We start from the raw sequence: 12,331 nt of genomic DNA, 5'->3' as shown, positions 1-12,331 counted from the left end.
TTTAAAAAACAAATTCTATTTTTAGGACTTCTTTTCTTCTATTTAAAATGATAGGCCATTAGAGAGCAAGATGTTTATTTTTATAATTCCCTATAATCTAGACTTGATTGCACATTGGGAAGTAAGGATTAAAAAAACCAATATCTACAATTCGATTTTTGTGTAATATTTTTACTCTATAAGACAAAGAATTAAGACCACATAAAAGCAAAAACAGAATAATTTATTTGAATCCATCTTTCCTTGAAAAAAATAAAAATAAGACTTTAATAGTCATTTCCTTAAGTGTGTACAAATCTTCTCAAAAATACTACTGGTGATTGAAAAAAAAGAGAAAGCATAGTTTTGTTTTTGTGACAACCATCCTTATTACTTTGTTGTACAAATAACAAGATAGAAATTTGGAAATAAAATTGAAACATAAATTTAGGATTCCTAACACTAATAAAAATTTAATAAAACAAAGTCTGCTGAAAAATCTAACAATGTAAAGTTTCCACATTTGTAGGTGAGACAGGATAGTCTCAGTGTTGATGACAGTGGAAGTATAGAGTGGAACTAATTGAGCTTTGCAGAGATATTTCGTACAAAACGAAAGAGGAAACCCCTGTCATTTTCATTCTCCTCATCGGCATGAGAAAGACTGCCCACTGAGGAATATTTCCCCAACACGTTTTTCTGTTGCACAAGACAATGTGTATATGCTGAAAAACCTGCAGTTCAATTTGCATAAATGCCTCTATTCTGCATGTAAAGGAGTAATGAGTAAGATGTGTTGGTCTTGGTTTCTTCACTGATTCCAGATTAATATACTTTTCCACTGTTTTTCCTTAAAATATTTCTTCAGAATTTCACTCTAATGTGCTGTTTAGCCCATGAGAGTTCACCTAGTGAAGAGATATACAAAATATGTAAACAGTTCTATAGATTTTTCAGGTCTGCAGGTAAAAGAACCTTAAATTCTTTTATTCCTTTCCAAGGCTACAAGTTAGATCAATATTTTGAGCTAGCTCAAGAAAATTACATTTATCAACAAATAAATATAAGAGAAGGCAATTACTAAATTTTGTAGGTAATTTACTTTTGAAACTAAAGGTTTACTTAACTTGAATGTCCTGTTTTCAATATACTAACATCAGTCTTGGGTTCAATATAAACTCTACCAAGAGCATTTAATGAGGTCAATAGACAATATTGAAATACATCCAGCCGTAAGTTCAATAAATAAATAATTGGGCTGAGTACTAGAATATGAACACAAACCGGTTTACCAATTTGTTAAACAGCAGTCCAATTAGTTAATAGACACATGAAGTAAAGAAAATAACATTGTTAGAACAGTCTAAGAGCCAAAGAATAAAATTGTTTGGCTGTCTTTCCTGCTCAGAAGTGACTGCCAAATAAAAGAAAGCAGTGAAGTTAAGATTCTTTCCCCAGAGCTGGCACATTCACATTGGGAATAAGAGATGGGAGAGTTTCCACCTATAATAATGCATTACTCATGAAGTTGATCTTTGAATTTAATTGGACCTAGAGGAGAATAAACCATAGGTAATCAGGAAAGAAAAATGCTCTCTGCATCTATAGGTGGCATTTATGCTACTGAGAATTATTTATTTTACTAAGAATCACTCATCTTTAGTTAAGTAAACAGCAGCCCACTAAACTATGAAATCTTTAAAAAATTGTCTTATTTAATGTCTTGCTCTAGCACATAGTAAACGTCCTGGAAATGTTTGTGAATTGATTATAAGTAAAATAAGTACAAACTAGTTTCTGATAAGGAAAAAGGAAGCATTTCGTTTATTTATTTAAAAAATTAGAGTAAGTAACACAAATCTGAATTCGAATAAAATAACACTTTAAAAAATATTGGCTCCCCATTTAGATAAAGTTAGAAGACAGAGTAGGAAAATTTTAAGAAGGATATTACGGATAAGGGAGACAGTTATGGAGAAAGAGAAGAAAAGAGAAGGGTAGACTCAGAAAAGGAGGGATTCAAAGGATGAAGGTAAAGGAAGAGAGAGCCACTGGAAGACAAAGACGTACGCAGATAAACTAACAAACACACAAAAAAAGACTGAGAAGACAAGAAGAAGGTGAGACGAGAGAGTCTGTGGGAGGTGGAGATGTCACTCAGATTGGGCTGGTAGTATGAACTGGGGTCTTGAGGGTGACTGCCTTTTGGAGGAGCATGTCCTAATAGCAGTTTTGAATACCTTTTGAATAGCAGTTTTGAATGCCTGAAAAAGAACATTTCTGCTTTGTTTTCAGTTCTCAAATCTTATTTATGAAATAAACTTTTATGTTCTTAAGAAAGTCAAAAGATTTTGCTAGTGTCTAAAAGTCATCTAATTTCAAAGGGTGTTTTTTTTTTTTGAGAATCAGTTTTTTTGACATGGAAAACAACCCAATCACTATTTTGTGTTCTGAAATTGTAGCTGCCATGTTCACAATTTTGACTTCAAATTTATTTCGTTCTTGAGAACCTTAAAAGATAAACCCCAAGTTGTCATTTGGTTTGTTTACATTCTAATGTGAAAAATTGATGGTTAGAAGAAAGGATATATAGAAAAACAAATGAATTTAAATAGGATACAAATTTTAATTAGATTAAATCTTAGAAAGGAGACATAATCTCAAAATTCTTTCAATGCCTTATATTTAACAGCAAACAAACTTCCCCTAGTTTTCTATTATAGACAGTAAAGAGAATTAGGTATCATTTTAGAGAGTTTTTATTCTTAAAATATCATGTAATAATATCCTACTCTTGTGTCCTACTAGATTAATAATGCAATGCTTTACAACATTTTTTTCAAACTAGAAGTTTCTAGCTCCATCAGAGTCTGTTCCTTATTCATGTGACTCTAGGTAAATTTTCTCTGATGAGGTTCTCTGAAGTATGTTGTCACTTATTTAGACCTTAAATGATGCACAGTCCCCCCAGGACTAGGTTTCCTCCCCATAAGATAATTTCCCATGGATTTGTTCACTCCTAGCTGCTATTTTTGGTATTTACCCAGAAGTGTGCATGAATTACTTTGCTGGAACTGTTTCTTTTGCCAGAGGGGAAGTTTCTGTATGTGGTTATTGATGTTCTTTTCAAAGTCAATAAATGACAAAGAAAGGATGGAAGATGATCTGTGGCAGTTATGCCTGCAGGCAGCTACAGCCCACAAAAAAGAGTTCATCTTATTATTTCAAAACGTTGTAGGCTTTATTTCTCCATGGCAGGGAGGAAAGAGAAACTTCTTAGTGACAGCCTTGAGCTTAACTGGATAAATAGGTTCCCAGCTTTGTTCTCAGCACAGGTTTTTCCTCTATGGGTGAGAGGTCAGTCCTCAATGGGGTTCCACTCGCTTGGGAATAGGCTACTTTGAATAAGAGGATGGGCACTGGTGCTGACTGTGCTGTGGATCCTCTGCTTTTATTTTACTGGTCCTATTTTTAGTGACAAATCATCATGGCTCTAAAACTACCATAGCCACTGGAAAATCATTAAGTAATCATTAAGATGGCTACAGAATTGGCATGAATATTCCTTTCATACCCAGATGTGGATTCCTTGGGGAAATATTGTGAGAAAGAAATGTACACAAGAAAAAGTTGATTCTACAGTTTTGTATCTAGTCCACTGGCCCAAGTGCATGGCCCTAGAAGATACTTGTGTGCTTGCCTGTTTTGTTTCTCAAAATTATGTTCAGGTGGGGAAGTATGCTTAAATGTACAGATACTGTAATTTCTTGTTTTGGTATTTTTCTTCTGTGCCTTTTAATCAATTCTGGGGAAAGCAAAAGCTAAATGCTTAGCCTCTCCATAGCACCATCAAATGCAGATTCATACTTACTCTGGCTGGTCTTGCTGCTGGGCAGGGATGTGCTGAATAACTTCATATATTGTACTGTGCAAATCTTGTCCCGATATACCATCAGAGACTGGAACAGATCTGCTTGGGATCTAGAAAATGTGGCACATTAAAAATAAAATATCTCAATACTAGTAAATAGTTTTTCCACTATGCTGCATAGTTGAAAACAACTGGCAGTAGTGATGATTAGAGAATTAGAACTATTTATCTTCCCTAGAAGGCTGACATCCTCCTTGCTACACTTTACTGCACTTACCCTATGGCAGTTTATGCAGTAGCATAGCTATAAGGTCAGAAGAAGGATAGCTTGACAAAGCTATGGCTTTTTTCTTCATTTAAGAAGAAAGGTGGCAGTGCTGGAAAGGAAATATTATAGAAAGAAAAGAAATAGCAAAAGAAAAGATGTCAGGACATCTTAGAATCAGCACATATTATTATCTTTTCTATACCGCAGTTACCCTTTTGACACTATTTGCCAATTATGTGCACAAGGGTGGCTTAAAAGCAAGAACAATATACAGCCCAATTGAGGTTCTCCCAGTAAAACTCCAAAATTGAGTAGTGATTAATCACATGGTAAGACTTAAAATTTCTTATATAAATCTCACTCCTTTCCAGTGAATTCCTAGGAATAAAAAGTGTGTATTATTTTACATAAAAAAAACTGAAACTCCTTATTCAAAAATTCAATTATAAATTTTAGCTGTTCAGTTTCCTGCTTTCCAATTCGAAGCCACACCTCAGAGTGGTGCTTTCTGCCATCGTGAGAAGCTGTTTGAAATAACTGATCCATCAAATATTTGTTTTTGTCTTTCGGTTGTGGAAGTGAAGGTGAGCCAATCCTGCCTGAGATTGAATAGGGTATTGCAAAGCCTTTGCAGGGCAGTTCTTCCCTTCATCTGTGACTGTTACCGACTCACCCTTAGGGAGGATGAAATCCAATCAGTCCCTCTCCATTACTCACATGACATTTCTCAAATAAAGTCTGTGGTCAGGAGGCTTACTGGATGAACCTTATACATTGACAGAATCCTCTGAACAAGAGAAGTCACCATTCCCTAATGGCAAATAGTCCTTTTAACAAACGGAAATGAGAATGACTGGAAGCAAGTAATCTGTTTTTATGGTGCCCTTCCTTAAATGGACTCTCATAGCAGAATAAGGAAGCAGAGGAAAATTTGGTTCTATACAAATCTGTAAAAGTGTTAATAATCTGATTTGCTCAGAGAAACATTCTGCATGTCTTAAGCAAAACTGATTGCTTTAAAAAACTTTTTTTTTTTCCCCCCGGACTGAAATGACTTCAACTATAAGAAAGCTCCCTTGCCATCTCATGCACCTTTAGGGCAATAATAAAGATGTATACTTATATACTTTGGGCCTATATGGTAACTTCCTTCTGAAGCATGAGGTATCTTTAAGAGTGTGATCAATTGTCTTTCAAAGTTGTCAAAAGATATGAGGGGGCAATAAAGGGAAAACTGAGGAACAGAGATAGTTCAGTAAAGTGATGGGTTGCAGTCACCCAAGTGATGCAGAATCACTTAAATCAGGGTCTCCTGATCCTCTGTTTATTCAGTATTTATTTATTTGAGACAGGGTCTCACTCTGTTGTCCAGGCTAGAGTGTGGTAGTGTGATCACAGCTCACTGTAGCCTTGAACTCCTGGGCTCAGTGATCCTCCTGCTTTGGTCTCCTGAGAAGTTGGGACCAGAGGCATGTGCAACCATGCTTGGCTAATTTTAAAGTATTTGTTGGGATGGGGTCTCTGCCCAGGCCGATGTTAAACTCCTGGGCTCAAGTGATCCTTCCATCTCGGCCTCCCAAAGTGCTAGGATTACAGATGTGAGCCACCGTGCCCAGCCTATTTATTCAGTTCTCCTGACTTTCAACCTAGTTAGTTCTCTCTTCACTGAGATTACCAGGTAAAGACTATTTATGAATTAGCATAACTTCCTTATTTGTGTTAGCTTTACTTATAAAGGTGAAGTAAGATGCTTTAGCTCCCCAAATCTGGCAATGCCATTCATTATGGAGTAAGTCAACACTGCTTAATGCAGTAATGGGTAACGCAGCCATTTGACCACACTGCCCAGTGCTTAAACGAATGCTGCTTACACCTCTGGTGAAGCAGAATTCTACTTCTTGGTTAATCAGCCACTAGGAAAACCAACCCTGGAGACACCAGAAGCATCTGGAAAAGCAACAAATTCATATATTCCGAAGTCATCCAGAGCATCTTCATGGCCTGAAATATAAAACAAATACTACTTACAAACCAAATGCCTTAATTTGCTGTTGTTTTTTTAAAACTTTGTAAAACTTATCTTTATTGTCTGCTTTAAATGGTATAGGTACAAAATGAATTTAACATTTCCTAATCCCTATAGTTGTATTGCCATTAAGCAGTGTTGGAAATCACTCTTTCTGAAGCTGAGAATCGAAACTGAATTGGAACAATTATTCTTAAGGCCAGATGTGAGAATAGCCTGTTGTATCTTTAAATACACATAGGTGGGCAAGCTTGGCCTTTGTAACTCTCAGTTACCAGAGACTCATGGTCACCAGGGCTTTAGCCTGAAGGTCACAGCAGCTCTTGATCCACCCATAGTATCTACTGCACCCCGTTAGATCTAACAGAGACCATCAGAACTAAACAGAGCAAATAACTAACTGAAGCTTCCCATACATAAAAGGCAAAATACATTACAATATCAATCCACATAAACTATCGTCTACAGAATGATGGGGGTAGAGGTGGTTAGGAGGAACGAGACAGCCTCTGGGGCCCTTGCCAGCTCTGACATTCTGTCATTTATAAGTCAGGAAGGGCTAGAAAAGAGGAAGAAGGCCCACATTTATTACACATCCAGGCATCATATCAGGCACTCCACCTCATTTTATTTAATTCTCATAGCAACTTTAAGGGGGAAGTTTTTATCCCTATTATTTAGAAGAGGAAGTTGTGGTCAAGAAAAATAATTTTCCTAAGGTGATATGAGGGGAAAGTGGCACATATAAAACTGCAAATTGGCTCCCTGTGACTCTGTGACCTGAGCAAAAACTCCATTGTTAACTTATAATAAATAACTCAGTACAGTCAATATTGATGGTAATGAGGGTTACAATGGGGACAAAGAAGCAACCCTGGCCCCTGCCAAACCTTCTTTTCCTCTTCCCTTTGGGATGGAGCTGCCAGCATGAAACTTACCTTAGGAATGAACAAAGTGATAGAACGCTTTGGCATTTTCAAAATAATGATAATAGAATCAATGAAGTAGCAGAACTAACTTCATTGATCCTACTGACTATGGGCAAGTGACTTAATCCCCTTCATGAGTAGTTCTCTTGACTGTAAAATGGAGTTAAGAGTGCCTTCCAGGCTGATAATACAGACTTGTGTGACTTATATAAAACCAAAACAGAAGACAGCACTTTGTAAAGTGAAGGCACTAACTCAAAGGTAAGAGACTGTTATGTTAATTTTAGCTCATATTAATTATATTACATTAATAATATATAATAATATTAACACAACTAATTAACATACATTAAAACTGATAATAGCCCTTTTCAGCCTGGCCATTACCTGAAAATGTTTGAGCTTTCCTGTATTCTGTTTCTGGCCTGAAAAGACAAAATAGGTATTTTTGTCAGGGATAATAATTGAGGAAAAAGCATCTAAGGAAAGAACTATTTTCATAGAAACAGATACGTTACCTGCCTTCTAGTTTCTGTTTTATAACTAAAATCAAGAGAGAAGAAAAATGGTAAGGTTCCTTTTAGTACACATATACAGCTTCAATTTTTTTTTTTTGTAATTTTAACCTACCTTTGTAGGGTTGATATTTTTTCCATAGGAAGAGAAGACACATGGATATAATCAAAAATAGTGATATTCCAGTTATACTTGCTAAAGGTGACAATGATTTTCCTTTTTGTGCAAGCTTCTCCAGTCCTAAATAAAAAGATAAATATATTTTTAGCAATAAATTGCTACAGTTTATAACTTGACTTTTTAAATGCCTTATTTTAAATGAGACGCTATTTTAAAAAACCATATAAACATGTATATTAGAGACACAGAGAGAGAGAGACCAGATGGAAGGAATATACTTATTTTACAACACACACTAAACTCCTTAGGGATACCTGTGATTGGAAATGTGGTGCACTGCCCAAGTTAAAGCTGATTGTGTTGTATTAGATGTAGCAAATATCTCATGTCGTACTTCTCAGTTATGTTTGCCACCTTAACTTAGATCTGTTTCATCTCATCATCTCTACAACCCTAAATGCTAAGTTGTTCTCTCATTTTCCTTCCATTTTGCTTTTTTAGCATAACTCAAGTATGTGAATTTTCTAGGGAGATGGCATGTGAATAAAGGTGCGAGAGGGGAGGTGTTCATTTCAAACACACTTTAGTAATTTTTGGCCAATAAAGAAATGTCTCTTACCATAAATGATGAAAAAAATTAAAAAGAAAAAAAGAAACGTCAATTCTTAAAATAGGATGTATGTGTGATTTTTAAAAAAATATTTAAAGTCCCACCTTTTGACTAGAATTCACTTTGTTTCATAAGTCATTCCCTTTATTAATATCACTATATAAAATATGGTACTAATAGCATCTGCTGGGTGCTTACAATATGTCAGGCTCTGTTCTAAGGGTGGATGATACATATTAACTCACTGAATCTTTACAACAATCCTATAAAGGAGAGATTATTTTATCATCCCTTCCAATAGATGAGGAAGCTGAGTCTTGCCCAAAGTCAATTGGGTTATAAGTGGTAGAGTCCAGAAGTTACCCCAGACTCTTAACACTAAATGATGCCTCCCTTTAATATAATTTCAACACAACTTATTAACTGTGGCTATGTTAACACCAGCTTCAGGCTATAATATGTTTAGTTAATCTATCTATCTATCTATATATAATCTATATATATAGTTAATCTATATAACAAGAAGTAGTTTTAACCGCCAACAAATGAAAGTAACAGATGTCTTCCATATTAGCATGTGACTCAGATATGGGTGTGGAAATAAATCATGGCAGTTGCCTGTCTCTGTCTAGATTAATATGGGAGTGAAAGTCATGTGATGCCCTTTCTGTTCAGCAGTGGAGAACAGCCTGGAAAATCTGGGTGTGGTGAAGACCATGGTGGCTACACAGCTCTGCAATAAATATCCAGCCTGCACTGTGTCATCTTTCACCATAAAATCTCTGCTGAGATCTCCAACAGCCAAAATAAGGGGGGAAGCCTTAATCTTTTCTTTCTCTCAGTATAAACCTACATTAACTCTCTTGGCTTTTCCATCTAGAATACTTCCATTTCTTAATTTTACAGGAATCTTTTAATAATGTAGTATAGATCATATGTGCAAAAATCTAGTAAACACATCATGGAAATCGGTTATCTCTTCTAATTTCCCCATACAACACCATTCCCATATTCCCCTTAAGTCCTAAAAGAGTTTGACAAGGTTGTTTTTCATTATCAAAAATCTTCACAATTTCTGATGGGGAGTTTATAAATTTCTGACATGCATTCAGAGAATTGCATTCTTAAAATGGTCTTCTATGGGATTATAATAGCTGTGTCCTGCTTATTGCCTTTAAACAGATTTTAAATTAAACTCTTTCAAACCTTAGCTAGAAGAAATAAATGAAAGGCAGCTTCAAATGAACTAGAATAGCAATTTATTGATCCTAGATATAGACTAGGACATCATGAAGCTTATTAGATTACTTTTGCCTCATAATAAGTTGTAGAATAATTTATATTCTCCCACTGTTAGGTTGACCTTTAGATTGGAACCACTTTGCACTTGGGTAGTCTCTTTGTGAGATCTTAGTCTTTTCTCAGATATTATTCTCTTGTGGGATTGTTCTCTCTAAAGAGCTGTGTAACTTTGGGTGAGCCCCTTGACTCTCAGGGTTTTGATTTTCACATTAGTATAATGAGGAGGCAAGAGTGACTGGCATTTAAGTTTTCTTCTTGCTCTGATACTCTATGACTTGGAGGAGCCAGAGAAGTTTACATAAAGTTATGTAAATAGGACTCTATATCCGTGGCGTGCTAGTAACAAAGTCTTCAAAAAATTGCACGTATATATGTTATTTTAACACAACATATAAACACACACAATACACTTTTAACTTTAATTTCCATTATTTTCCCCTCATTTCCTGAAGTGTAGGCAATGTAATTACAGAGCAACATTTTTCTGAGTTTTAAAACATAGTAATTTCATTATCATTAAGTCCAAAATATTTTTTAATTTTCACTGCAATTTCCTATTTGACTTATGGGTTATTTAGAAGTCTGTTGCTTAATTTTCTTAAGTTTGAGAATTTTCTAGTGTTGTTTCTATTATCGATTTTTAGTTTAATTTCATTCTTGTTAGAGGGCAATCTTTTGAAGTTTGTTGATTTTTTTAAATGACTATACAAATAGTCATATGAAGAGGGTGTATTCTGCAGTTGTTGCATGTAGTATTTATATTATTTCAACTAGGTGAGGCAGGTTTTCTCTATTCCTACTGAGTTTTTGTCTGTTTCATTAGTTACTGAAATAAATATGTTAAAATCTCTCACTTTGTGATTTTTTGGGTCAATTTTTGCTATTTATTAGGTATACTTCCTAATGCTTCTTGTCTTAAAGAATTTATCTAATTCATCTAATTTTTATATACTTTATCTTATACCTGTACAATAAGTCCTCACTTAACATCAGCTGATTCTTGGAAACTGTGACTGAGTAAAACAACATATAATGAAACCAATTTTACCGTTGGCTAATTGATATAAACAAGAGCTAAGTCTCTACAACATATTTCTGGTCAGAAAAATATCAGAGGTCTACATAAAGATGCCAAACATTTCTAATATCAAACACTGAAATAAATGTGAGCTATACATACATTTAATAAAGATGAATAAAAACAAGTAAGATCATTATTTACTCCATTTTTGGTGAATCCGTGAATGATGGCAGTGGTAGTGGTAATAGGTTAAATCAAGGAATAAATGTTTACAAAGTGAAAATTGTAAAAAGCACCTCCTAGCATCATGCAGTTCAAAAACTAACATCACAAATCTGGAAGTCTTGTGGAGCACTTTCATATCACATCATTTATTGTCATGCATTGATATAATTATCCTAGATTTTATAAATTTTTATTTGACAATCATTCGTATTCATTCATTCATTCATTCTCCAACCTGCTTATTCTAGTTCAGGCTTGCAGGTGGCTAGAAGCCTATCCCGGAAACCCAGGGCACAAGGCCGGAACTAGCCCCAGACAGGGTACCATCCCATTTCAGGGCACACTCACACACATACCCACACTAACTCAGACAGTGACCATGTAGATATGACAGTTCATTGAATGTGCACATCTTTGGGATGTGGGAGGAAGCTGGAATACCTGGAGAAAACCCGTGTAGGTATGGGAAGAATGTGCAGACTGCACACGCACAGTGGCCCCAGTGGGAATTGATATTTTTTCTCATCAATATTATAAGGAAATGATGTTGAAATGAAATAACATTATTAGAAGACCTGCTATATAGCTACGCTGGCTTTCTTTTTTGTATGATTTATCTGTTCATTTACTTAATTTCAACCTTTCAGTATCTTCATACATAAGGTGTGTATCCAGTTTGACATGTTTTTTAGTTGGAATATTTAGCGCACTAAGACCTAGTATGATTAGTAATATATTTCAGTGTAGATCTACAATCTTATTATTTTTTTCTATATTTCCTACCTTTTATTTCTTTTCTCTCTCCTTTCTTGTCCTAATTTAAATTAATCAGAATTTTATTTATCTTTTCTTCTCTATTTCCTTGTTAGTTATACATTTTTATTTGTCTTTTAGACTTTAGGGATTAAGAATTCTAATCAAAATTAATAGTTTTACCACTTACTGCTTCTACAATACAATAATTAGTTTCATATTACAGTTGGGAAATCTAAGACTCCAGTACTCAAATTTGAATTTAGCAAGGTCTAACAATAATTCCATGCTCTTTCCACCACTCTTGCCTAATCATTATGGAAGAAACAGAAATCCTTCCCCCAAATGAAGCCCAAATCTACTCAGTTCTACTAATTGAAGCAACAACAAATAAATCAAATCCTCTCTGTATATGAGGCCATCTTAATTATTTAATGAAACTCTCACATCTCCCCTGAGAATCCTCTTCTTCAGATTCAACATCCCCAGATCATTTTGTTGTTCTTTACATAATAGAATTCCAGATTCTCTACCATCCTAGAGGTGCACTTTTGGAAGCCCAACAAAATTTAGTCAATTTCATTTCTAAGATACACATTTAGAAGGACCCATACTTCACTGTGGTTGTCAATAAGATAAAGGCAAATAGAATGCTCTCTGAGACAGTGACCGTGATAAAAAAGCAAAAAAAAAAAAAAAAAAAAAAAAAAA

At 34.9% G+C, this 12,331-nt stretch overlaps 1 protein-coding gene across 2 annotated transcripts in view; it reads right to left on the bottom strand.

Moving 5' to 3' along the window:
- Nucleotides 1-202: 202 nt before the first annotated feature.
- The window catches only part of HEPACAM2 (HEPACAM family member 2), a 36,726-nt gene continuing 24,597 nt past the window's right edge, over nt 203-12,331 (bottom strand). Inside the window, exons 5-10 of one of the 2 annotated variants that reach the window (XM_011998263.1) lie at nt 7,704-7,829; nt 7,592-7,616; nt 7,461-7,498; nt 6,046-6,119; nt 3,851-3,960; nt 203-887 (exon numbers count right to left, since the gene is read on the bottom strand). In XM_011998263.1, the coding sequence (XP_011853653.1) occupies nt 884-887; nt 3,851-3,960; nt 6,046-6,119; nt 7,461-7,498; nt 7,592-7,616; nt 7,704-7,829 (377 nt within the window). In that variant the 3' untranslated portion in view covers nt 203-883. The remainder of the gene's footprint in view (nt 888-3,850; nt 3,961-6,045; nt 6,120-7,460; nt 7,499-7,591; nt 7,617-7,703; nt 7,830-12,331) is intronic. The other variant, XM_011998264.1, reaches the window with a different exon arrangement.

Source organism: Mandrillus leucophaeus, unplaced genomic scaffold, assembly GCF_000951045.1.
Source record: "Mandrillus leucophaeus isolate KB7577 unplaced genomic scaffold, Mleu.le_1.0 Scaffold565, whole genome shotgun sequence".
Taxonomy (NCBI): domain Eukaryota; kingdom Metazoa; phylum Chordata; class Mammalia; order Primates; family Cercopithecidae; genus Mandrillus; species Mandrillus leucophaeus.
The sequence above is the reverse complement of the archived record's forward strand: the minus strand, read 5'-3'. Positions and strand labels throughout refer to the sequence as shown.